The sequence below is a fragment of the Notolepis coatsorum genome (assembly GCF_963971535.1).
Source record: "Notolepis coatsorum genome assembly, chromosome: 8".
NCBI lineage: Eukaryota > Metazoa > Chordata > Actinopteri > Aulopiformes > Paralepididae > Notolepis > Notolepis coatsorum.
Window position 1 is genome coordinate 28,452,800 of NC_140172.1, and position 26,928 is coordinate 28,479,727.

At 42.6% G+C, this 26,928-nt stretch overlaps 1 protein-coding gene across 2 annotated transcripts; it reads right to left on the reverse strand.

Moving 5' to 3' along the window:
* Positions 1-1,004: 1,004 nt before the first annotated feature.
* Positions 1,005-26,928, reverse strand: orai2 (ORAI calcium release-activated calcium modulator 2). Of its 2 annotated transcripts, none has more exons than XM_084320313.1 (3): positions 26,812-26,928; positions 21,452-21,687; positions 1,005-6,959 (listed from the first exon to the last, which is right to left on the reverse strand). In XM_084320313.1, the coding sequence occupies exons 2-3, from the start codon at positions 21,680-21,682 to the stop codon at positions 6,348-6,350; spliced, it is 843 nt and encodes a 280-aa protein (XP_084176439.1). In that variant the 5' UTR covers positions 21,683-21,687; positions 26,812-26,928; the 3' UTR covers positions 1,005-6,347. The 2 variants fall into 2 exon arrangements, with proteins under 2 accessions (XP_084176439.1, XP_084176438.1); XM_084320312.1 differs by lacking the exon at positions 26,812-26,928 and adding an exon at positions 23,671-23,774.

Sequence of the window (26,928 nt, forward strand, 5' to 3'; positions counted from 1 at the left end):
CCGGCTTGGGCCGGCCGTCATACTGGCTCAATTGGCAGAGCCAGCGGGTGTTAGTCGATGGGTGGGGACAGAGACAGGAAATAGCGGGGGTAGTGTGAGCCTTCCACACGTTACACCTCGCCAATGAGTCCGCGCTGGCAGGTGAAAAGATGTGACAGGCTGCCTCCTCGTGTACCAGAGGGGACACGTGATGCAAGGCTTCTATCCTCCCTACAACCGACCAGTGGGGGGCATATGCGAGCAACGTTCAAGACAGGGGAAGGGAGAATTGGAAACACGAAATTGGGATGGGAGAAAAAATTCAAAAAATAAGGAGAAAAAAGTGGATAAAAATAAAAGAGAAGTAACTGTACTGTAGGTACTAGTTCCCATGGGTACTTTTTTGTGATTTTGAGAGGGGGAAATACAAGTCCCTGTATGTGTCATTTCAAGTGTTGGAAGTTCTTTTGATTAAATAAAATGTACTTGACATGACTTGTTTTCCAGTCATTTAACTTTTTCTACTTGTATATATACATGTATCATTATGTATTAGGTACATTTACCATCAAGCAGCATCTCAACCATTTGGTAGTGGCCTATATTTAAAAAACTGGGTGGTCTATACTAAATGTATAGACCCCGCTGTCCACAACGTCCAATCCCCACCCACCGGCTTTCCCACCCCTAACACTGCTAAATACAAAAGAATAATTTTTACATCGTTTTTTTCTTGGAGTCAACATTAAAGGGTTAAGCTACCCATTTCACTGCAATCTATACCACTAACCCCCACCCCTCCCCATGTTAGGCCTACATTGTTTTGATTTTAATTGTTCCTTTTCTGTAAAATGTCTGAGTTTCCTGAAATCAATCATTCATAATGGTCAGACTTTTTCCTGCAAGAAATGTTTGACATAACCTTTTCAGGCCTTGATAAAACAATTCTAAAATGTGATACATTTCCACGTTTCCATGACATCAGGAACTTAATAAAGAAGCGTCAGTTTGGCAAACACTCCAAAAACAAATAAGATGTATTTTATTATTACACATACATGACAGAATTTCAGATTTGAAAAGAAATATTGAACTGTAATATTCTTTATTAACAGACCAAAAATAAAAGTGCACAGAAAGCAATAGCCTGAAAGTTGCCCTACATTAGCTTCACGATACATATAGACTTATACAAAATAAAAAAAGGCAAAACCTGAATTTATCAAAACCTCAACATAAACTGACGATGCCTTTTGGCAGAATGTCTGTTCTTTGTAAACATTCTTCATCGGTACAAGAAGAAATTTGGTCAAAGAAACATTTATACTCCGTGACAATGTTCACATGCAATCTACACGTAGTAATCCATGTAATCCGTAGTCACTCATTCCAAATAAACGGACCTCACGGAAGCACCTCAGCAGTCTACAGTCAGAGACCACACCTTAAAGCTGCAGTAGGCAATTTCGGAGAAATTAGCAAGAGTGAGTTTACCTGCCCAGCAGAAATGGAGCGAGCTTTCAAGCCTATGCACGTGCAACAATGGTTTTCCACAGACTCCCAGAGGTAACCAGCAGCTTTTTCAAATAGAATAATGAAAAATATTTCCCCGCCTCTGATTGGCAGGTGGTTTTGCACATTGTGTGCACTTTTTGATGAGAAATACGATGGTGGTTTTCCAATGCGACCCCGGGAACACAATTTCACCAAAAACATCCGATTGGTTATTGATGCAGGGAACTTGTTTTTGGCCAATCAGATGTTTTTGGCCTGCATCAATAACCAATCAGATGTTTTTGGCCTGCATCAATAACCAATGAGATGTTTTTGGCGTTCTGCCAAGTGGTGTTCCCGCCTCCCGGGGCCACGTGGGAACACTAAGCTGCTGGTGCCTCTGGGAGTCCGTGGAACACCTTTGTTGGATGTATTGTGCACAGGCTTGAAAAGTGATGCAGAGCTCGCTCAATTTCGTTAATAGGTATAATCTGTAATGCCGCCAAACAGCGACCTCTAGGACGGTAAATAAATCCCTGCCTGGTATTGCACTTTGTTTACATTTTTGTTTTGGTCTGATCTGTGGTTTAGTAACTTATTATCCTCTCCCAGCTGAGGCTGAGGCATGGCCAACAATAAAGACCCCTCCTCCAACCCATCAGATCAAAAGAAATATAAACAAAGTGCCTAGGCCTTAGAGGTTGCCGTGTGATGGCATTACGGATATCATCTTTAAATGCTCTTTGCTACAGTATCCTCTTTCCCAATTCAATAGAAACCTAAAAGTGATCACAAAAAAAGACCTTCCACAAAAAGCAATGCAATCTCATGACATGACGTTTCATGTATATAACCAACTCCAACATTCATTGCAGAACTAAACTACAAGTGCACTGTTGTCTTTTCTCATCAGTGACAGAAAGCTGTGAGCATGGCCAGTACTCTTGTTTGGAATGTTATGAGGTTCTTTATTTTTTAAAAGGGGCACTTCACAGAAGAATGGCAATGTATTTTACGCATAAGCTCACGCACATCCCAAACCTTGTGTTGTTAATTAAAAGTACATAATTGTATTGAGCTGTACACAACACAAGGATTCAGTGTCCTCCGATTTAAACATATCAACTCTCAATAATTGTCTAAACTAAATTAATGTGTGCAAAACAAGTTTAAATTTGGGACACGTGTGAGATTGTGAAATTGTTTTTTTTTTGAGTGACATATTCAGGGCCGGAAGGTGGCGTCTGGGCCCCATCGTTTGGAAGGACATTTTGATGAGGGTCGGCACTTTTTGGCCACACTGAAGCCGTAACCCATCATAATTCCCAGTTGTTTATCAACCTATCCCTTACCTGTTATCCTTAAAGGGATAGTTCGGACTTGTGGTATGAAGTACTCGCCAGGAGAGTAAATGATGCATACTATGCACTCATGCATAGTCTCAGAGAAGAATCAAGCATCAGAAATACAAGAACTGTTGTAGGTTGTAAATTATTTTTGCAGGTTGTGGTGTGGATTCAAACTTTATTTATTTTTATTTCCGGTCCCCGTGTGCCGTCTGTCTGAACCTGCCGGGCTCGCTAGTCGGCACACAGCCACAACTTTGACCACAGGCTATGCATCGATTACACTACTGGCAATTATTTCATACCACTTTATGTAATAAAAAATAAAATACGATCCCTTTAACCCCAATGACAACATTTAACAAATACACACTTGTAACTTGACTCCACTGGGTCATGCTTTCACTGCCACACTACAGAAGGTTAACCCTTTACTATCACACTGAGGGTTAACCTTCTGTAGTGTGGCAGTGAAAGGGTTAATCCATTACGACAACTATGTACTCAAAACACTTATAATTTAAATTCTAGTTAACATTTCTTTCCATGGTGAATCAATTATATTTTCACCCTGGTTACTTTATGCAAAACAGAAATTCACATTGAGCGAGTTATGTGGACAGCAAGACACAATTTCATGTTTTGGCTCCATAATCTCCTGTAGGTTATAGTATACGCAGAGCCGTCTCTACGCTTTTACGTCACAGCTTGCTAAACATCGCTGTCCAAAAGAGCAAACATTTGTGCTAAATCAGGATATCTGCAACCAAATTAGTGGATCAAATCACAAAAAATTAAGCTAGTCTGAAAATGTATGAGTTATGCAATGATATAGTTACCAGGAAGGTAAACAGACTCTAGTTGTCTTTTCCCCATACCTATATGGTTGCGTTCATCTCAAGCTGAATGAGTTATTTCCATTTATTCTTTAGTTATTATCTGCATTCTGCACGCTTCCATGTGGGGAAATTCAATTTCCATAGATTTGTCGATTCAATCAACTAATCGAAGAATCGTCAAAATGACATGGCTGTTAGCAGACTATGAATTATCTTTTGTCCAGGACAGCCCTAACATGTATAGAGATGTAGAGAACAGCCAAAAAGACAGGTTTAACTGGATACAGGAATAGAAATCACATAACAGGTGTTTTTAGGTAAAGTGTGGACATGGATGGAGAAATAACAGGTGCAACTTCCTAAGCTGGTCACAGCATCAATTTAAACCGGAAAAAGAGCAAAAACATGAACGTGTCACTGTCCAAATAATTTCAGAGCTCACTGTATTTAACGGATATTACATGTGTGACTTTGTAAGTCATAAAGTCATGCTTTCATTTTTTTTTATTTATCCTTTATTTATCCAGGAATGTCCCATTGAGATACAAGATCTCTTCTTCCAGGGATATCATTCAACTATTCTCAATGAGTTTGGAGAGACTGCCTCGTGCACGCACTTAGTGCGTTTACATGCACAATAATATTCTGATATTATTTCTCTCAGTAGACTTTTGCTTCGAGTATTCAGTCTATTAAGTTGGCACTTTTAAAAGCCAACCATCTAAAACCCCACTATAAGAAACCCAATAACAGCCGGGATACAAAGGCATATAAACGGCTTATCTGTTGAGTTTTGTGATCCGTGAGTTGCATTTCTATGGTAATACTTACAATACAGTATTAAAGATTACTCATATGCAGGGATACTGGTAATAGAGGCCCTTCACAGAATGTTTAGCATCTCGTTTGTCCGCCATGTTGGAAGAAATAACTGCATAAACATTGCAAAGCCACTCATTTGGATATGAAATGTGTATAAACACCTCATCCCATCTAAGAATTTAACTGGGCTGTTAGCTACTGTAGTATCCTGCATGTTAGCTACTGTAGTATCCTGCATGTTAATGTACATGTAAACACTCACGGTCCTGCATGCATGACATCGGCGCCTGTCGATCAAATTGATGACAATGGTGTCATTCTAGCTCAATTTCTTTTTGGGGGGCCCTAACAATGTATATTTGTATCCTCAATGGCATAAGCTGTTATGGTCTGGAACTGGAAGCTTGGTGATTTCCTTGTACAGTGACTTCAGTAAGTACATGGATAGTCTTTAAAAAGAGACAGTGCTTAATTAGAGGCACTGTCTCATTGTATGACACCTTAGAACATCTGCGCCTCAATTTCTTTTTACAAAACAAAAAACAGGAAAAACGAATAGCTGTATGAAGGCAGAAAATGGGAACAAATTAAATATATTTTTAAAGGTATAATCTGTAATTCCCTCAAACACCAACCTCTAGACAAAAGAGGCCCGCTTGGTAGAGCGCTTTGTTTAAATCTTTTTCTTTGGTCCGACGTGTGGGTTGGAGTTTAGTAACTTATGTAGTGTGAATTCAGACCGCTCTTGAGGTGTGGACAACAGTAGCAAACCCTCCCCTATACCCACTGAAATCCAATCCACCCATCAGACAAAAACAAAGCGCAGTACCATGTTGTCATCTTTTGCCTAGAGGTCGCCGTTTGATGACATTACAGATTCTACCTTTAAGGCCTGTGGGACTATCAATATAAAAATGCTACATTATATGCGTTCTTCTCTGCATATAACCATAGGAGGCACAAAACACACTAGCAAATCGGTCTATAGACCACTGATCAGTGGCGTAAACCCAAGAGTTTGGCAAGAAGCTCACATCCCACAACCCTGGTTCTAACTGAAGACACTCGCTGACAGGCCCTTAAAAAAACGTTTCACCAACGGCTATGAAACCACAGTTTTGGTTACTGATGGGTAACTGTCATTTTCCCTCATAACTGTGACTAGAAGGTTTGAAGGAGTTTTGTGAAAACAAAGAGTAGCAACATGCAATTAGCCACAGTGTCCTCTTCACAGATGAATGTGGGACCCGCATCATTCTGTAGATCCGATCTCACGCTTTACGAAAATGTACTTGATGAAAGTCATACCGAAGCATGTCACAACGTTGGCTCTCTTGGTTGTCGTTGCCCACTTTCCAACCCTCCCCTATTCACTGTACTCCATAGGCAACGAATGGAATCTCCTCTTTATTCCGCTGTTGGTGAAAATGTGGCGTTAAGCTTAAAAGGTGAGAGGTTAGACTCCCCCTCTGGTTCACACTCGTCACCATCATCATGCTAGGAGATGGCACAACTGAAGAGCTGGAGCACAATAGCCCTTCTTCTGTAAACTCCCCTTTTCCTTTAAGTAATTATATGCCAATAGGATTCATATATGAATCCTTAATCTCGATCAGACAAAAACAATACAGTCCATTACCTGAATCCTGCAACACACCCCAACCTTAATAAATAAACAGACCTTCCGTACTGTAAAGTGAGGGAGCTTCGAGGCTCTCCGTTTAAGAGTCCAGGGAAGGTATTGACAAGAAGCAGAGCCGAAGAGGAAGAGAAGGCTTGATAAATAATGGGATATTAAGGGAATTCCTCAAACCTTCGCGGTGATCAGTTCAGTAAATGGAGACGTTTCTAACGGCCACCTCGTCTCTCACACGGCCTGCATTTTCCTATCGTGGCCGTCCAGCTGCACTTTGATCTTGTGCAGCTCCTCAATCTCCTCGTGGTGCCGCTCCGTCTTGTGGCGCACCAGAGAGCGGTAGAAGTGGACAGTGAACACCACGAAGATGATCCCCACGGGCACCATGATGATGGTGCAGGCCAGAGCCGCCGCGAAGCCGCTGTACCGCGGCGGCGAGGTGGGCGCGGCCGCCGCCGGAGTACCTTTGCCAGTGCAGTTCATCTTGGCCAGGGCCAGCTCAGCGGCCTTGACGGCCACCTGGTTGACCCCGCCGGCGTCCACGGGCAGGAACTTGATCCAGCAGAGGAGCACCACCTCGGCCAGGAAGAGCAGTATGCCCAGGGCAGTGGAGAAGCCCCAGGCCAGCTCGATGTAGTGGTGCATGCGCTCGTGGGGCGACTCGCTGACCGAGTTGAGGTTGTGGATGTTGCTCACCGCCTCCACGTTGGGCAGGATGCACGTGCTGATGAGCAGAGCGAAGAGGTGCACGGCCACCAGCACCGTGGTGCACACGCTGAAGGCAATGAGCAGGAGGCGGGGGTAGTCATACTGCATCTCCAGCTGCACCTCCACCATCGCCACCTATGGCAGAGAGATGAGGCAACAAGGTCATTATTAGCAGCACTGCGAAATGAAAATATCCCCATCTTAAAAAGTTTAGACTTCAAACCTTATTTTCAAAAAACAACAAGTGAAGAAAATCTAAGCAGGTAACTTTCGTGGTTTATTCTGTATAGTCTTCACTAGGGATGCACCGATCCGACTTTTTCAGTCCCGATACCGATACCTGGGCTTTGGGTATCGGCCGATACAGAGTACCGATCCGATACCCATTGTTCAATTAATAAACTGTATGCCTCACTGTGTGGAAGAGACTGGGATCATTATTTTGTGCAAGGCAACATCAGGCGTGACTTAAAACATTACTTTCCTAACTTAGTGAAACAAAATGTAACAAATTAACACAGATATAAATGTACTGAATTGTTATCTTATTTTATTTATTATTATTAAAAAAAGATTAAAATCCGATATATATATATATATATATATATTTTTTTACAGATACCCGATCCAGCTATTTTAGTCATATCTGGGCCGATATCCGATATCAAATCATCCCTAGTCCTCACTTCATTGTATCGAGGCTATCACAACATATTGGAAAGAGCAGTACGTTTATTGCCAAGCAATGGAATGACAAGCCTTCTCCAGAAGTTGCAGACAACGATGACCTCCAAAAGTTGTTTTATACCTTGTGAAATGGCATATGCACTCCTAGCATATTATCCAGGAATGCGACATGAAATTACACTTTAGGGTCTTATATAACCCATGATTATATAAGATGATTGCATACCAGGCAAACATCGGGGTGGAGGACACAATCATCTATATGCTCCACAGAGCGTACACGCACCTGGAGAAGCCGCGCAGCTCAGTGAGGATTATGTTCTTTGATTTCTCCAGCTGCCAGGGTTCTCACTCACACCAAGCCCTGGCAGCACATCACCCCCACCCTCATCCACCTCCACTGGCTCCCAGTCAAGTTCCGAATCACCTTCAAAATCCTGCTCCTCACCTACAAATCCCTCCATGCCCCCCCCCCGGTACCTGTCTGATCTCCTCCACCAGCACACTCCATCCCGGAACCTACGATCCTCTGATCTAGGTCTCCTCTCCATCCCTCGCACCAGGTTACGGACTTTTGGGGACAGAGCCTTCAGCGTGGCGTCCCCTACCCTCTGGAACTCTCTCCCCCCCCGAAATCCGCAACGCCCCAACCCTGGACACCTTCAAATCTGCTCTAAAAACACACCTCTTCACCAAGGCTTTCCCCATCAGTTAGTTTAGATTAGGTCCATTATCCATTATCCATTATCCCTTACCTTCCCTCATCCCCTTTCCCCCCCCTATTTCCCTAGCCCTATTTTTTGTCCCGATTGTGAAGAGACCTTGGGTTCTATGAAAGGCGCTATATAAATTTGATCCATTATTATTATTAGCTAAATCCTGAGTCACAAAAGCTGTGGTTCATTAATGTTTAAATGTGATATGTTATGGATATTATTATACATTTCATACCATTACATCATTTGTACAGCTTAGTGGGCCTATTAGTTCATAGCTCTTGTTTAAATACCTACTCTCTGTACAGCCTTGACTAGTTCATATAGTTTAACTAGTGTACAGCTACTCAGGCACCAGTGTTCTTTAACAACAACCCAAGGCCCAGGACAGCTTGACTTCGATATGACATGTCCTCGTTTCCAGTCTTGTGTCAGATACGACAAAACCACTAAACCCATCTTTGTTTTCATTTGACATTCCCAGCTGGTATTTAATTGTAAGTCTGACCAAAGCTCTTTTTCACTTTCTGGTCAGACGCTCGTGTTACACTCGTCTCCGATTGTAAAACTGAGGATACTTTTCTGTGGCCACACAAATAAAACTGTTTCTTTTGGTACAACAACTTGACTCATCTGAATTTCTACAGTTTCACGGTTTGGCTCCTTAAAAGAAAATCCACAACAGTTACTATCCTGTTACTCGAGTAGAGCAGTGTCTGCTCACAACCTCTGCCAAGGAGATATCTTAAAAAGGTTAAAAGAAACGGGGTTCAATCGACACCCCATAAGCAATACTCATTTTTAACCTAGTATTATCTGGTTGGTTAACCTGTCTACATGTGGTGAGGTGTAACCCGATGTTTACCTTCTCATTTAAAAAATATTCTCATTCATGTCTCTCTTCTGTACAATCCTTGTCTTGAGTATACATATCTGTCCAATTTACTGTATGTCCAAAACAATGATATATATATATTTCTTTTGTGGTGTATTTATATTTTGACTAGTTATATGTAGATATGTGCAATATGTCTAGCATAATTATGTGTACAGTTTGACCTACTGCTCATTTTGTATTGCAATAAAAACTTCAATAAACAAAGTTTTGAAAAAGAAAAAAATAATTCAAAGAGATTAATATTTACATTAGAACTAAATAAAAGTAAAGTAGTCTTACCTCTATCTAAAGTCATCTACAAGTAAGCTAGCGACTACAGCCGTCCCGGTCGTCCACAGCATTCCACCAGGTGTCAGGCTCCTCATTCACTAGGGATGGGTACCTTTCACATTTGAACCGATACCGGTACCGGTACCTGTGAATCGATACCGGTACCCAACGGTACCTTTTTTCGGTACTTTAGTCTCAAGAAATTTAATTTACCTACCTCAGTCGTAAAAAAAAATCCAAACTTCAAATAACTACAATTTCGACAGTTTTCGGCTTGCCATTGCTCCGACTGCTTTGTTGTTGAATCAAGTCAAATCCTATGTAAGCATATATTGTGCGTGTGAACGTTGACATGAAAAAAAAAAAAAAAAAAAAGTATTAAAAAAAAAAAAAAGTATTAAAAAAAAAAAATCGGTTTCTCACTTGATTCGATACTCGGTAGTACCGACGTGTTTCGGTTCGGTACCTCAAAAGTACCGAATTCGGTACCCATCCCCATCATTCACTTCCATTCATTTTGGAGACCTAGTCCTAGACTTCTGAAGTATAAACAAGCCATTTTATTCTGTGCAATATTTCACAGAATATTTAGAATATTTATTCCATCAATACAGCATGTAACCATGGTAACCACATTCCATTCAGGGCAAATATACACAGGAAAGCATATCTGGTCAATTTGTTGTAGGTTTGAGTGTAAACCTACAACAAATTGACCAGATCTGCTTTTCTGTTTTTAGGGTAATTAATCTGTAAAGACACATCAAATGCCAAAATATACAAGTACCATTGAGTCAGTATTGCCGGTTTTATTGAAATCTGCACAGCAATAGTTTATTTATATTTCAAAAGTATGATATTCATCATGAATGGAATGAGGAGCCCGACACCTGGGAAGAATGGTGGTGTTGACAAGCCTGCTGAAACTTTGACAATTTTGGGGTAAATCTTTTTTTCCCCCCCTTCTCTTCCAAGGCGGTCAACCTGATTCTCACAAAACTTGCTGTGTGGCATCTAGGGACCAACATCTTTAAAACAGATTATCTAGATAGTTGAGGCCAAATATTTTGACTGCGTGGTAAACAGGAAGTGATGTGTTGTGTGAACGCTTGGTCACGTTGACAAACATGTTTGTCTTACTGTAGCGAGGAGGCCTGTGGCGTTTTTAGTCATGGTGACACTGTTCTCACAAAACTACAAACAGGTCACAGGACCTCAACATCTTGTCCGATCATGATGACATTTGAATGCCACCATCCCTTAGTGATATCCTACTGATGGTGTCGATATCCATTATGTAAATAGTTGATAAGCCATGGCAATACAGGCACATAGCCACAACCTGGGCCTGGTCTACAAGATACACTACACCACTCAGGTACCCATGTACATGTCAAAATACTTCCCAAAGGTCAGTGAATACCACGACACTAGAGGGAGCTCCACAAATCATGTCAAATCCAGATTCGGCTCAAACAAGGGACTAAACACGTTTCGCAATTATGCCACATCAATGTGGAACGCCCTACCCAAAGCTGTAAAGGAATGTGAATCACTATACCCTCTTTCAAAACCACTCTCAAAGAGCACCTACGGGAGACTGCAATTCGAAACTGGCCCCTGTAAATGTCCAAACCCAACCCCCTCCAATGTACCTACAAAAACCTAGGGGTCCGCAAAGACAACTTCAAACTCAAAATGGTAACAACAGATGAGGTTGCTCAAAAAACTGAGTGCCCTCCAACCTAACAAGGCCACTGGCCATGACAATATCCCCTCCAAATTCAGTCAACCACCAGATCCTCCTCGCGGCCCTCGCAGGAATGGGAGTGGCTGGCTCTGCGCTGACATGGTTGTCATCATACCTCAATGACCGCTCCTACCAAGTGTCATGGAGAGGGACCCTGTCGGCCACCCGCCCCCTGCGGACGGGTGTCCCCCAGGGCTCGGTTTTAGGACCCCTTCTCTTCTCCCTCTACACTAAATCACTGGGTAACATTATCACGTCTCATGGCTTCTCCTACCACTGTTATGCCGACGATACTCAACTCTTCCTCTCCTTCCCTCCCTCAGATATCCACGTCTCTGAGCGGATCTCGGCCTGTCTGTCCGACATCTCCGCCTGGATGACGACCAACCACCTCAAACTGAACCTAAGCAAAACAGAATTGCTCCACCTGCCGGCCAAATCCTCCCCCCTGACCGACCTTTCCATCACAGTCGAGAATGCAGCTGTGACCGCGTCCCCGACCGCCAAGAACCTTGGTGTTGTCCTCGACGACCAGTTGAACTTCTCTGCTCACATCGCAGCGACAACCAGAACCTGCCGATTCCTCCTGAGCAACGTCAGAAGGATCCGCCCCTTCCTGACAAAAGAATCCACCCAACTCCTCGTCCAATCAACAGTCATCTCCCGCCTCGACTACTGCAACGCACTGCTCGCTGGCCTCCCGGCCTCTGCCACTAAGCCTCTTCAACTCATTCAGAACGCAGCGGCCCGCCTGATCTCAAACCTACCGAAGTCGGCCCATGTCACCCCACTTCTTAGGGACCTGCACTGGCTCTCCATTGCTGCACGAATCCGCTTCAAGGCCCTCGACCTAGCATACCGTGCGGCAAAGGGAACTGCTCCCGCCTACCTCCGGTCAATGGTCTCTAACTACACACCCTCAAGACCCCTACGCTCTGCTTCTTCTGGCCGCTTCAGACCTACTCCTATCCAAGCTCCGGGAGGGTCATCAAAGAGAAGTCGCCTATTCTCAGTCCTTGCCCCACAATGGTGGAATGAACTACCCACCCCAGTTAGGACAGCCGAAACACGTCCAATCTTTCGCCGTCGACTAAAGACGCACTTCTTCAACCATTATCTGAATTAAAAAAAATTAAAATAAAAATTATCTAACCCTAACTAACAATACTGTCATGCACTTGTCCTAATAAACTAACCTACACTGTAGCACTCAACACTTTGACGAACATTGTTACTCAGCTGATAGAGTTGTGCCCTTCCTGATGGCTTGTCGTACAGAACTTGTAAGTCGCTTTGGATAAAAGCGTCAGCTAAATGACTAAATGTAAATGTAAATGTAAATTCCTCAGAGACTAAGGTTACACGACAGGAAAACAACAACGTTGCATTTTCACTCGTGAAAAACACAGTCAGGTTAGACGACGCGTCGTCTCCTGAGCTCTCTCGTTGCCAGAAGCTAGGCGTGGTCAGACGACAATGATCTCATCACTGAAAACACTGAGCATGCACGGTCGGGCAGGTACTCGTCGCAAGCACAAAACGCGAGCTCAGGGCTATAAAACACAAAGCACGCGTGTCTGCTAGTCACTGTACAGGACAACAAGATAAGTAGCTATGGCAAAAAGTACGAAAACAACAATTTACTTGGGACCGACGACGAGGTGATACTGCTGCTAGATGTTACATTGGAGTACAAAACAAACAATATAGCCTCAAATGTCGACTGGGAGTTGGTGCTAATATGTGCGTCCAATGAGAACACTGAAACGCTGCCGCAAAATGTACAACATGAGGCTTTCCGGTGTTTTAGACGTCGCTCTTTTATTTTGAACCCCCCCCCCCCCGACTGGAAGTGTTATCGTTGTTTTCGCTAGTGGAACAACTTGTGTCGTCCGGTTCTGTGCTTTTGAGCTAATGCAGCTAGAGGCAATCGATGATGAGGAAGAGCTGCTGATTTCGGCAGGAGAGAGAGCGTGTCAAAGTCATATATAATATGGTGCGGTCGTAGGCACGAACTACCTGTGTTTAACTTGTCCCGGTGTCCAGTCCTTTTGACTAGCCCCACCCGTTCATTGTAAACAATGATGCATGTAATTGTATTAACGTTACTGTGTGTTGTAGCTATGTTAATAAATTCTAAATGGCATTAACGTCAGTTGGGTATGTTAGCTAGTATGATAGTCCAGACAAACAAAGCTATTTAGTTAGCTTGCTAGCTATCGCTGGTAATCAAAAGTTGTCTGTATTTAACGTTACCTCATGATACCATTGTATTTAGTTGGTTAGCTATTTAGCTAATGTTGATAGCATTGAATAGCATCAACGCTAGCTGGCTGGCTACAACGAATTCTCACAAACTGGCATCGTAAAATCTCAACACCAGCCATGGGAATACTATTTACTAAATTATGGAGGCTTTTTAAATCGTCAAGGTAAGAGAGGATTTGTCATGGTCAACTGAAGGCGTATGCTATGGAACAGTCTATGTGCTTGGCTACTTAGCTAGCTGAATAATCCAGTGCTGGTTTTCACCGGACGTTGGTGAGGGCACGCACCCACGGCAGAGGTTAGATGACACCGTTCCGAGGGACTTTTGACAACGAAAACACCCTTTGAGCGTTGCCGCTAAATGCCAGCTAAAACGCTGTTGCCATTCGACTTAGACATGCAAACGAAATCATTCGAAAATGCAACGGTCGTTTTCCTCTCGTGTAACCCTGGCATCAGCAGCCACCATCACCCCAGTCATCACCCACATAATAAAGCTCTCCATAAAACAGGGATAAGTCCCCAAAGACTTCAAAATTGCGAGTGACGTACTGCATAACAGTGTGGTACGCCAGCTGCACTGAAGCAGACAGAAAGGCGATTCAGAGGGTCATAAACTCGGCACAGAGAATCATCGGCTGTCCCCTCCCCTCCCTGAAGGACTTATACAACTCCCGCTGCCTCAACAGAGCAAAAAAACATTACGAAGGACAGCTCACACCCTGTTCGACCTGTTGCCATCCGGCAGGCGTTATAGGTGTATCAGAGACAGCACAAACCGGTTTCTTCCCCAGAGCAGTCACCACCCTGAACTCTAACATGCACTAATAATTCACCTTTCCCCCTCCTCCCACACTGTGCAACATCCTGATGTACAATAACCACAGTGCAATACCCACCTACTAACTACCGTCTGACACTGTGACATTGTATAGCATTTAATGTTTCTCTTTTATTACTTGTGATTTTATTACTGCACCTTAAGCTTGAGTCCCAAATATCATTGTATGCAAATATAATGACAATAAAGTACAAACTAATCTAATCTAATCCATCTCGAAAGTCATGGAAAGATTTTTCTACGAACAGGTGGAAAAGTACCTTGCGGGAAAAAAAACGAATCTACGAATTCCAATCTGGCTTCAGAACATCCCACTCCACTGACACATGTCTTCTCTATTTGAACGACCACATCAAACAATTTGTATCAATAACAATGAACTTGCACAAGTTTCATCAGTGAAGTTCTTAGGTGTCAATATCGATGAGAAAAAAAAAGCACATTACTAACTTTGTATTACAGTTTAATTTATCCTCACATCTCTTACTGCAATATAATTTGGGCCAGCACGTACCAATTTTTTTTTTACTTACATTTCTATTCGAACACTTACCCATCTTACTTACAAACAATCCATAGAGCTCAGAAATCCTTTGTAAGAATTGCAACCAACTCTTCTTATTTAGCCCCAACCAAACCATTATTTAAACAACTGCAACTACTCACAATTTATGAGGTCAACAAGTACCAAACAGGGGTTCTTATGTACAAAGTGATTAGTCTTCCTTTATCTTTGCCAAATTTTTTTCAAAGTTATTTTGAGTTTAATTCTCATTATCATGCACATCTCATTTTTGTGTGGGATTTTGTGTGTAGTTATCATATATGTTTAAGAGGGGAGGTCACTTACAAGCCCTTGGGATTTTTTACCTTTCCTGCACATTTTAAGTAACTGTTCTTCTTTTACTTATTTTATTCCAGAATGTATGTTTGTAAGTGCAAATAACAATAAACAAAACAAACAAGAGGTGGACGCAGGCAAATACTGCGGCATGGTCATGCTGGACCTCCAAAAGGCTTTCGACACCGTCAATCACTCCATTCTGATTGACAAGCTAAAAGCAATTGGTTTTGATAGTTCATCAGTGAGCTGGATGCAATCCTACCTGGAGGGGAGAGAACAGATGGAGGTAAACGGTACACTACCCCCCCCCCCCCCCCCAGTGAGCTGTGGTGTTCCACAAGGAATGTTACTGTTCCTAATTTATGCAAATTACATTTTCTTACTAAAATGTAGTGCATTGGACGAGATCGATTTAAGTTAATATTGGAAATAATATTGTAATAAAGATTTGTCTCCATGCCGTTATGCCCTAAATATTGTAGATTGTGTAAACATGGCCAAAAGTGGAAGACGAATGTGAAAAGACAAATTTGTCCTAGATGGACAAATTAAACACATTTTCCTATACAATTTGAAATCCAGTGAAATATGTTTTTTTTTATCCACTTTTTTCTCCTTATTTTCTATTTTTCTCCCATCCCAATTTCGTATCGCCAATTCTCCCCTTCAATTCACCCCTCCCCCGTCTTGAACGTTGCTAGACTATGCCTCCCACTGGTCGGCTGTAGTGAGGATAGAAGCCTTGCATCACGTGTCCCCTCCGGTACACGAGGAGGCAGCCTGTAGCATCTTTTCACCTGACAGCACGGACTCTCAGTGACGAGGAGTAACATGTGGGAGGCTCACGCTGCCCCCGATACTTCCTGTCTCTGCTGTACAGGCGTCACCCGACCATATCCTGATCATAGGGTTTGGGCCTCTCAAATATTGGCTGGTCTGCTCTTTTGTAGCAGGAAACTCTGAAGTTGACTCGCTGTACATGTGGGATTAGACAGACCTTGGGAGGAGGCAGGTGTTCAAGGTCTACTTTGGATCTGGATATGCCCATCAACCTCCAAGAACTCATGCATTACCCTCTCTCGCCTCAATGGGCAGGTACAATATTGAGCTTTCTTCTTCCTGTTCCTTTCGGCCATGGAGTTTAGTGGATCATATTAAGTCAACTATATGTACTGAAGACACTGTTGGACTGTAACAATTCCATGTACGAATAAATAAAAAGGAAATAAATGAAAAATTGCTTGATCATTGATTGATGGAGTAATATGGGGTTCTTAACCTGATGAATCAAAAGGATTCATCTTAAAATAATGTATATTTTTACATCTATGCAAATGAATATTGTGGTGGAATTTTAGCTAACAATGACCCAGTTGAAACTGTGAAAGAATGCTTACTTGAATCAAGGATAGAAGCTGATAAGCTAAATGTATTATCTGTGCACAGAGTCTCACTTCAGTTTACAAGGTGTAGTTGAAAAGAGACGGTTTAAATAATACTTCTATAGAAGTACGGTTGAGACTGAGTGTCCTTACCAGCTCAATCACAGTCTGGTATGGAAACTGCACTGCTAAGGAGAGGAAGGCACTCCAGAGTGTGATTAAAACTGCTCAGTACATCTCTGGAGCAGCCTTCCCCTCACTGCAGGACATTTACTCTACCAGGGCCACCACTGCCACCAGGAGAGCACACAACATAATTAACACTTTCCCCGCCAATCACGTTGTACAACGTGTTTCAAGTTCATGCGAATTCTGCCAATCCACGGCGTACGACGTTATTGTGATCATATTTCATATTTTCGCCATGGTATTCATATTTCACTCACGGAGCCTTGTCTGATGCAGTGGGACTCGGCACAACTCAGCAACGCTTCAATACTGCCCCCTGGTGGATGATCGGCGAGTTGCCAAACCGGAAATGGCCGGTTGGATATCGGTGCGTCTCCTAAATCTATCCGGCCACTCGCATATCGTCGCGGGACTCTAGCCACACACCGTGGATATGGATCGCTGCCATAACTCAATAATCAACATGATTTGGGCGTGTATTAGTATTATACAAACCGGAAATGGATCTACTCGATCCCCATCAAATAACTGATCTTTTTGCTCCAGTCTCATCGCCCAACGGTAAGAGGAGGCTGACGCCATTTTCAGCGTGAGTGTTTATTATTATCCATACAAACTGCTCTGATCTATACATCACCCATACTACATAAAGCATTTAACGACGATCACGGAATTATAAACGACCCCCCGCCCCCCCGTTCACCCGCGCATGATCAGTCATAACGTTTAGGACCATGTACAGTTGAAATTTTTAATATAGTGTGGATCGGTAACAAACGGCATTTGATAATCTATATATGCATTTATGCCTATATCTCACGTTCTAGGAATTACTGCAGAAAACGATAAAAACATATTTATATTCTAGACGGTATTTTCGTATGAATGTGTGAATGAAAAAGTAAAACGTTCCTACATCCTGAACGATAGATAATCGATGTTGAATAGGCCATACTAATGTCAATTTAGCAATACAATTTAAAAAGTTATAGCCCTGCAAAGAAGGTGAACATCTCCATAGACTTACAGTGCTGGCAGAGAATGGTATAAGATGATCAAACTCCGTGGCAGTTAATGTGTTAAGGACAGCACACCCCCCCACCCCCCTGCTGCTGTGACCCACTGTCACCTCCATTCACATGTAAATACTGATCGGAACGTGCAATGATACTCACTGTGCCTTGTATATATATATTTGATCCGTTTTACCTTATTTTCGAGCACTCTTGTATTTAAATTAAATATGTTTAAGTTAAGTATTGTGTGATTTTGTGTGAAGGGTGGACTAGCAAAGTAAGATTTTTATTGTATGGCAAACTGTCTGTTAACACTTTGATTGCCTAAGGTTAAATTCATGATATACCATCCGTTGCCAGCTCTATTTAACATGGAGAAATTCCCCTTCTTTGCAGGGCTATAACTTTTTAAATTCTATTGCTACATTGCCATTATTAGGGCCCATTCAAAGTCCTATATGTATTGTTCATTGTGTAGCAACGTTAAACTTTTTCATTCACATATTCATAGTAAAGTATGGTCTAATGTATAAGTATGTTTTCATTTCTTTCTGCAGCTTTCTCCAGAATGTGATATATAGCCCCAAATGCATTATATTGATGATGAAATACAGTTTGATGGCAATCGGGGCGATATAAAAAATTTCAATTGGACGTACTTCTAGAATGATCTACGTATGATCTGATGATGACCGGATGGGCGGGGGATCGTTTATAATTCCGTGGGCAGCGTTATATCATTCATCTAGTGTGGGTGATATGTTCATCATAACAGTTTATATGGAATACGATAAAAAATAACGCTGAATCTTACCGTATCCTCCTCGCGCCGTTGGGCGATGAGCGTGGAACAGTCATTTACCTATTATGGTATGTAGAAATATCGGGTCCATTTCCAGCTTGTATAATAGTATATATGTCCAAATCATGTTGTTTATCGAGTTATTGGCAATCGATCGCTATGTATTGTGTCGAGATCGAGTCCCGGTAGCCAAACAGAGTGCCCGGAAGTAATACGGCCGACCAGCACAACCTCCATAGCACTTCCTGTTTGGCGATTGCGCCGATCGGCCACCAGATGGCGCTCCTGAACCGCCAGAGAGCTCAGTGGGTCCTCCTGGTGGATCTCAGGCCAGCGGAGGGGAAATATGAATCCGATCGCAGATTTTTGAAATATTGATATAAGGACGCTGTAAAGCGTCCTCCGGCAACTTGAGCATGGCCGGGAATGACGCTTTTAAGCGTTTTCCGGCAGTCAAAGTGTTAAAAAGGAATATCGCCGTTCCCTCCACTCTCAGAGTGAGTGTGGAGGGAACGGCTCAGGTTCAGGAGAAGGAAACGTAGGTGAAAGAATACCTGACAAATGTATTATGTATATGTCGACAAGAGGTGCTCTATGTATCAATGTAGCTTTATTTGCTGATTAATGTAGTCGATTTCTTAGTTTTGTGCTGGTTTATTTTTTTCTTCCTTACCATTATTATAATTTCCCCCCCCCCCCCCCCCCCATGTGGGGTGGTGTCATTGTAGTCTGTATGTTAGTGGTCTAGGTGTGTGTGTTGTCCTTCAGGACCGACCCATGTTGATTCACAAGCTATGTCATCATTACTTTGTATTGTGCTGATGTCTTATATCGCCAATAGGAACATTTTGACATCATCCAAACAAATACCCACTATCTTTCAAATGAATGAACATCTTATTTAATGCAACTTTGGTTCAGGCCTTCTCCACAAATCCAAAGTTATCATATCTATATAATTAGGATACTTTTTTACCTGTTCCATTTCTAAGTCAACCCGATATAATTATTAGGCTATAGACTCCAGTCAAACTGTGCAAAAACATGTTCCTCGACGATCTGACACATGTAGACAAAGAGAGACAATAGTAGTACAATTTTACTTTTAGTTGAACAATAACAGCTGGCGTGTGATCTGACTATTTACACAAATTACATGACTCGACTTCCTACCGACAGACGTATGCCAGTGGGTTGTAAGCTTGGGTAAATAGACAGCCCTTATGACTGGAGAGAGAGAGAGAGAGAGAGCCTTCAAACAGCTAACATTATCCTTCCAAAATGGACAAGGGAAATCAGAAATAGCCTGTTAAATATCTGATGCCTTTATAAAAAGAAGTGGATGGGTAGTTTTAGGTTATTTTACTGGACGTTAGCCAGCTACAGATGGCCAACTCGTTGCAGATTTCCCCTGCTGCAGCGCTGACGTAACTTCACTAAAGTAAGGCAACCTAGCTCACATGCTAGTGAACACACACCAAAATGTGCTGCTTCGATAGCGGATAGAATTTCAAACCCATTATGGCCAGGCTGCCCACTGACTCACGTTGGCGTTTCAGGCCTGGCTGTACAATCAATCACATCCACAATGTCATTCTATTTCACTTGTAGAGACAGCATCGCGTTGTCTCGATTAAAATCTTCACTTGTCCCGATAAGCGTTAATGTCAAGCACTCAGATTTATCATTCATTATGTAATTAAATTACTTTCCCCCCAAGTTCATTTTAGTTTCTCATACATGACTGGGCTGCTGGGCATTTACCAACATGAATGACTACAGTCTTTGGCACTAGTAGTCACCAAGAGATATTGTTATAAATCTCAGAGATAACAGTTCTCGTCCTGCCTGGCTTACAAGTTATTCTCCTGGGAGTGAAGGAGGAGAGTTCTCCGCTAGTTCAGTTCATTTTTGCTCAGAAGTCAAACAAGTTTTAATCATCATGATCCCCAAATATAGGCATAAAACAATGCATCCCGTCTAGTTTGAACAAGGTTTTGAAAATTAATGAAAAGGATAATAATTGTATGTACTAGTAGTGATGAGAAAACAGGCATGGGTGCTGCTCAGCTATGTTAAAAATGTTGTTCCGTCGTAAAAATGCCCTGCAGCTAGTTCCAATGTTTAAAAGGATAGCTGTTTTTTGGAACACTAGCTGCTATTTACCAATGACAATGTTGATCGATAAGAGTCCTTTCTCAGCACAATCCATGCGGTTTCTCACACTCCAGCTTAGTTAGCCCCAAACCAATGCAAAGTCAATGGGGTTAAGCTCCTGTCTGTACAAGCTGACAGTGTGCACTGGTAGAGCACATTTCAGTGAGCTTCAGTCAGCTTGTACAGACAGGAGCACAACAACATTGACTTTGCATTAATTTGTGTGCTAGTGTGACGAACAGCATGGATTGTGCCAAGAAATTATTTGATCAATTGACAACATCATTAGTAATTAGGAAGCAGGGCTAGGATTAGAAGAAAAAAAAACTATCTCTTTAAAAGAACACACCAACATTTTGGGAAATTAGTTTATCGTTTATTGTCCAACTAACACCTCTCCCGAAGGCTAACCGGTCGTGTCCGCTTCCATTCATTGTGCTAAGCTAGGCTAACATGCAGCCAGATAGCTTTCCTTTTTTTAAAGATTTATTTTAGCATTTTTACAGCTTTTTTTTTATTGGTCATACAAGACCGACAGAGGAGAGGGAGAACGGGAGAAGATGTGGGGGGAGGACATGCGACAAATTAGCCCGGGAGCGGGAGGGGAACCCGGGGTGGCCGTGTGGGTGTGCGAGGCACTATGCTGTGCGCCACACAGCCAGATAGCCTTCTACTGAACGCACAGAGAGGAAACTGGTATCCCATCTTCTAGTCTCCCTTTGGAGAAGACGATAAGCTAATTTCCCAAAAGGGTTGGCGTGTTCCTTTAAGCGCATGGCAGCGGGCTAACCGTAACGCATGACTCACCATTGCAAAGCCGGAGAGGAGTGCAGACGTCCTGCTGGAGGCTTTCAGCTTGGCGCGGCTCAGGTAAAGCTTCCTCCAAGACAAGGCTTGTACCGAGTGGTGATTGGAACTGACCAGCTCCAGGTAACTGCGGCGCACCCAGTCCCTGTAGTCCATCCCCCCGGTGTCCTGCATCCGCTCACAGCCCCCGGGGGTCGGGGGGCCCATGGGCAAATTCAGCTCAGTGCTCATGGCAACTAGTGGGCATGATAGAATGGGTTAAAGTCAAGATCCCCTCCACTCAAAAACACATCTTTTCCTTGGTATGGTTAACTCCTCTCGGAGGCATGACATTGATACAGATTGTTATTTGTGAAGAACTAGTTCCCCTGGAAATGGAGCGCTTCTCTGTACTTCCCTGAAATCTGAGCTACATGTGTGATGTCACCAATAGGCAATAAGTCAATCATCTCATGGTCCAATATGTGGTCAATTGACACGTTTAGCTTCAGTGTACGCAAAAAGCTGAATAGCTATATTGACCGATACCTTTGATTGATGTCTTGAAAGAATATAAGCTCCAAACTTGTAGTATCTGGTAAATATCAATGGGCGCTTGCATATTCAGATCCTTACATTCTAATTGAGGGTAAAGGTGGAGAGATGCTGCTAAGCCATTTTCAGAAGTTTATTGAACAATTTGGTGGAGAAAAACACATTTAGGCTGTACAAATTGTTATTCAATATAGATAATGTTGGGATCTTTAAAAGACGGGTTACTCCACATGTCCCTTTCCAGAGCAGAAAGCTCATATAATAGGATAATTAGATGCATCATCTTCATGTGATCTACTGAGGCGAGGAGATTGTTGTAACTGTACTTTGTTCCTCCATGATGCGATATGCCTCAACTGGTATTATATAAAACTTGAGTTTTGATCTTGTTATAAAAAGTCACACAGCAGCTCTTTGGCATTTTTATGCAGTGAAGAAAATTACCCTTCATTATGTTTACATTGCCGCTTTCCGATCAGTTATCTGCACTAAATGAAGCGTAAAAATGTACCGGGAGTGAATCCCCCGCAGTTGCGTAGCAACAACAGACAGGAAGTTGACTTCGAGATACTGTACCCATTCTGCAATCTGTTAATACAATTTTCAATCAATCAAGCACGGGAGTGTTGGGCACAGGTTTTATCAGGTGTGGATTGATAACTTTATAACAGATTACAGAATGGGTACAGTACAGCGACAATACACACAATTGTTAAGGGGATGCAGACCAGAGAAAGACTTTAGTCTTGTTTACATCAGGGTCCCCCATTTTCAATTCATCATACATGACATACAGATAGACAGTACTGCTACATCTATACATTCATGACATACCAGATCTACAAATACAGTACCGTTTGTGATACAAAAAGAGTCTAAAAAAAGAGTATATACATTTGACGTAGAAACTGTACATTGGTGTGGATGTGAGGGTGGACGTTGGAGTACTGTCCCAGGCTTGCAAACCGCAGTCACGAAAGGGGCTATGTCTATCTGTATGTTGTGTATGTCATATTATGTTATGATGAATTGAAAATGGGGGACCCTGATGTAAACAAGACGAAAGTCTTTCTCTGGTCTGCATCCCCTTAACAATTGTATGTATTGGGCTGTACTGTACCAATTCTGCAATCTGTTAATAAACTTTTCAATCAATCAATCAGACACACACACACATAAATGTAGCTAACTAACGCTAGCTATCGGTGTAGTCCATTAGCGTGATTCCATGAACCTATATCATAGCGGGAGCAATAGATTGCAACAAAGATTGTTTTCCTACACAAAACTAAAACGGGGTGCAGCAGCAGTTTTCCCTGCAAGCCCAGTCGACACAGAGCACCGCCGCCGAGCTCAGCTAGTGAGGTACGCTAGTGTGGGATAGTCAGTCTGCAGCAGCAGAAAAACGCATATTTTAAAAACATGTTTACCAAATAGTAAGTAGTAGTACTATGAATCAATCACGTCCACAATATATCATTATTAGCTAGCGAACTTGAACAACAAACTATAGCGACGTAGACATTTGTGTTGACTTCCTGCAGGAGCCCAGCTGCTACTGTCACCGACTCTCAACAAGGCTACGTTGGTTAGCCGATGATGCTAACGTTAGCTAGTAGCGCTCCTGTAGTTGGGATGGGGGCCACACATAGTGTGATGCATCATGTAGCTGAATGTCTTCTTACCTGCTTGTTGCCGAAAACGACCTTTGAGTTATTGCATCCAAAATCTTTGAGACTGCAATTATTAAAGCCGCGCGCGAGCCAATGAAAAACCTCCCAGCGGCGGCGGTTAGACGACGAGTAGGGTATATCTGCAGAGCCGCAAGCACGCAGTTCGGTTTCCGGGTTCCTCTGATTAGCCACGCCGCCCACGTGACCCCGCGCCAGCACGCCCCCTTATCCACGCCTGCCGCTACGCCGCGCCAAGCTCCTCTGTGTGTTGCAGCGCGCGGCAGAGGTCCCTGTGTGTTCTCAACTTCCTCAATTTATACGCATGGAAGTAAACTATTGACTACGCCAGGGGTGGGCAATTATTTTTCCCAGGGGGCCGAATGAGCAACTGAAAATATGTTGGAGGGCCGGGCCAAAATTCCAAACTCAATTATGCATAATATACATTTTATTTCTATATAAAAAGCAGTAAATGGCATTGTTTTGACCCCTGGTAAGAGTGTATGTTATTATTTGGCAATTAAAAGGTGAGGTTAGCTTTCAAAAATATAATTTATTCAAATAGAATTTATTTCCAAAATGATAAACAAAATGTGAAACATTAATAACAAAGAGCATTTTGAGTTTCATATACTATTGAAACAAGGATTTTCTTAGCTTTCTAAAGACATCACATCATCTTATAGCAAAAATAAACAAGACATGTCACTGAACTGTGTAAAGAAAAGTGTCCCAGTTTTGTAGCCTTTTTTACTTTACATGCCTATATTAAACATTTAATGTTTTCAGAACTGTGCAAAAAAAAATAAAAAAAAAGATAAAGTGTCTCATTTCACTTGTTATATTTCCACATTTTAGTGTTCTTCAGTTCTTTTTTTTTTCATTCAGTGTGAGAAATCCAGTCTCTGTTAAGCTTTAACAAGTCCATCAAAGTCAGGTTGCATGTCTGAGGTGGAGATGCGAAGCACAGCTGCCAGATGTTCATCAGTGAGAGGGGATCTGTACCTGGACTTGGTAAACGTCATGACTGAGAATGTCTGTTCACATATGTAGGTGGATCCAAAGAGAACCAACATCTTCTGAGCATGTCTCCTCATGTTTGGAAAGTTCTCCTCCTTGAGAGCAGAGTAGAACTCTAGCAGTGATGCTGACTTAAAGTGCTCTTTCAGTAGTGAATCAGACTGCAGGTCAATGAGTTCAAGCTGAACAACTATCAACACTGCAGGTAAAGGGAGAGGAAACCAGCTGCATTTCATCCTCAACCTTTTTGAAATCTTGAAAACACCTTGAAAATTCATCATGCAGTGCTCCCAACATGGATGAGTACCTGTGCCGGTGATCAGCTGATGGTTTGACTTCTTTCAGGGTTTTCATGTGTTTGAGATTGTTGCTGCCTAGTTGCCTTGAAATGAATTGCAACTTTGTCATGAAGGCTTTCACATGGCTATGCATTTCATGAGCAAAAATGCCCTTGCCCTGCAGTTGTGTGTTCAGTAGGGATGGGTACCGTTCACATTTGAACCGATACGGTACCGGTACCTGTGAATCGATACCGGTACCCAACGGTACCTTTTTTCTGTACTTTAGTCTCAAAAAATGTAATCTACCTACCTCAGTTGTGAAAAAAAATCCAAACTTCAAATAACCACACTTTCGACCGTTTTCGGCTTGCCCCGACTGCTTTGTTGTTGAATCCAGTCAAATCCTAGGTAAGCGTATATTGTGCGTGTGAACGTTGACATGAAAAAAAAAAGTAAAAAAAAAAATTATTATCATGTAATCTTTCGCGGGCCGGTCAGAATCATCCCGCGGGCCAGATACGGCCCGCGGGCCGTACAATGCCCAGGTCTGGACTACGCTGTAACGAATCATTAAAAAAATATACCGTTAACTGGAATATGTTGTTTCTTTACACATGTTGGATTATGTAATTGGTTTGTCATGACAAACCAATAAAATCGCTACAGAGCTTTAATATTTGCTATGAGTGGCGACGACTTGACTTTCACTTTCGTATTTCGCTTTCGTCTTGTTTAATCAGCCGCTTCTAAAGTCGCTGTCGAAGCCTGTTTCCGCCTCCGCGTGCTAAAGTTCTGGTAAGTTTAAAGTACTGCTAAGTGCTTTATAATATTGTATTTTATAATATTGTCGCGCATCAGAGTCAAGAGCTCTGTCATTGAAGTGGGTGGTGTTACCAACAGCGTTCACCCTGATGTACAACGCAGTAGCGATTTTATTGGTTTGTGCTGCTAAGTGCTTTATAATATTGTATTTTATAATATTGTTGCGCATCACGCGCAACGCCACTCTGAGTCAAGAGCTCTGTCATTGAAGTGGGTGGTGTTACCAACAGCATTCACTGATGTACAACGCAGTAGCGATTTTATTGGTTTGTCATGACAAACCAATTACATAATCCAACATATGTGTAAAGAAACAACATATTCCAGTTAACGGTATATTTTTTTAATGATTCGTTACGGCGTAGTCAATACTTTTATGCGTATAAATTGAGAAAGTTGAGAACACACAGGGACCTCTGCTGCTCTGCCGCGTGCTGCAACACACAGAGGAGCTTGGCGTAGCGTAGCGGCAGGCGTGGATAAGGGGGCGTGCTAGCGCGGGGTCACGTTGGCGTCGTGGCCAATCAGAGGAACCCGGAAACCGAACTGCGTTGTATTTGGCATAGACGCGCCGCGTCTATACAAATAGTAGCTCTAGTTCTGCAGACCCCTCTCTGATTGGTTGAGCTCCATTTCTGCAGCCCCTCTGCTGGGAGCTGTCGCGCGGAAATAGGCTGTCTATTGCCATTCTCTTTGACAAACTCTAACCTGCGGCTCTGCAGATATACCCTACTCGTGGTTAGACGACGACAACAAAGACTACAACAACCAGCAGCGACACGGCAAGGGCTAATAAATGTACGGCACCAGTCATCCGGCGCATGCTCAGATTGCGCTGGTGGAGTGAAAAATGGAAATGCGGCAATATTTTAACTGCGCATGTGTTTTACACTCAAATGATACGATGCGATATGACACGTCTATATAATTCGATGGTTTGCCCTCCCTGCGACAAGTTAGAAGCTTAGTTATTTTATGTCTAGGGCTGGGGGTCGATTCCAAAAATAATAGATTATTATTAGACTCCTACCGTATGGAAATGAAGAGTCGACTCCAAAGCTGTGGAATCAATTCCAGTAGTAGACACGACTCCAGTGGATGTGGCAATTGAGTCTCCACTTTCGATAGTGGCTCAGGGCCAGGGGGT

Bases quoted from the DNA above. Each gene is read 5' to 3' on its own strand.
- orai2 (XM_084320313.1), bottom strand. From the start codon at position 21,682: ATGAGCACTGAGCTGAATTTGCCCATGGGCCCCCCGACCCCCGGGGGC. The intron at 6,960-21,451 runs GTGAGTCATGCG...TCTCTGCCATAG, and splicing joins TCCTCTCCGGCTTTGCAATG to GTGGCGATGGTGGAGGTGCA.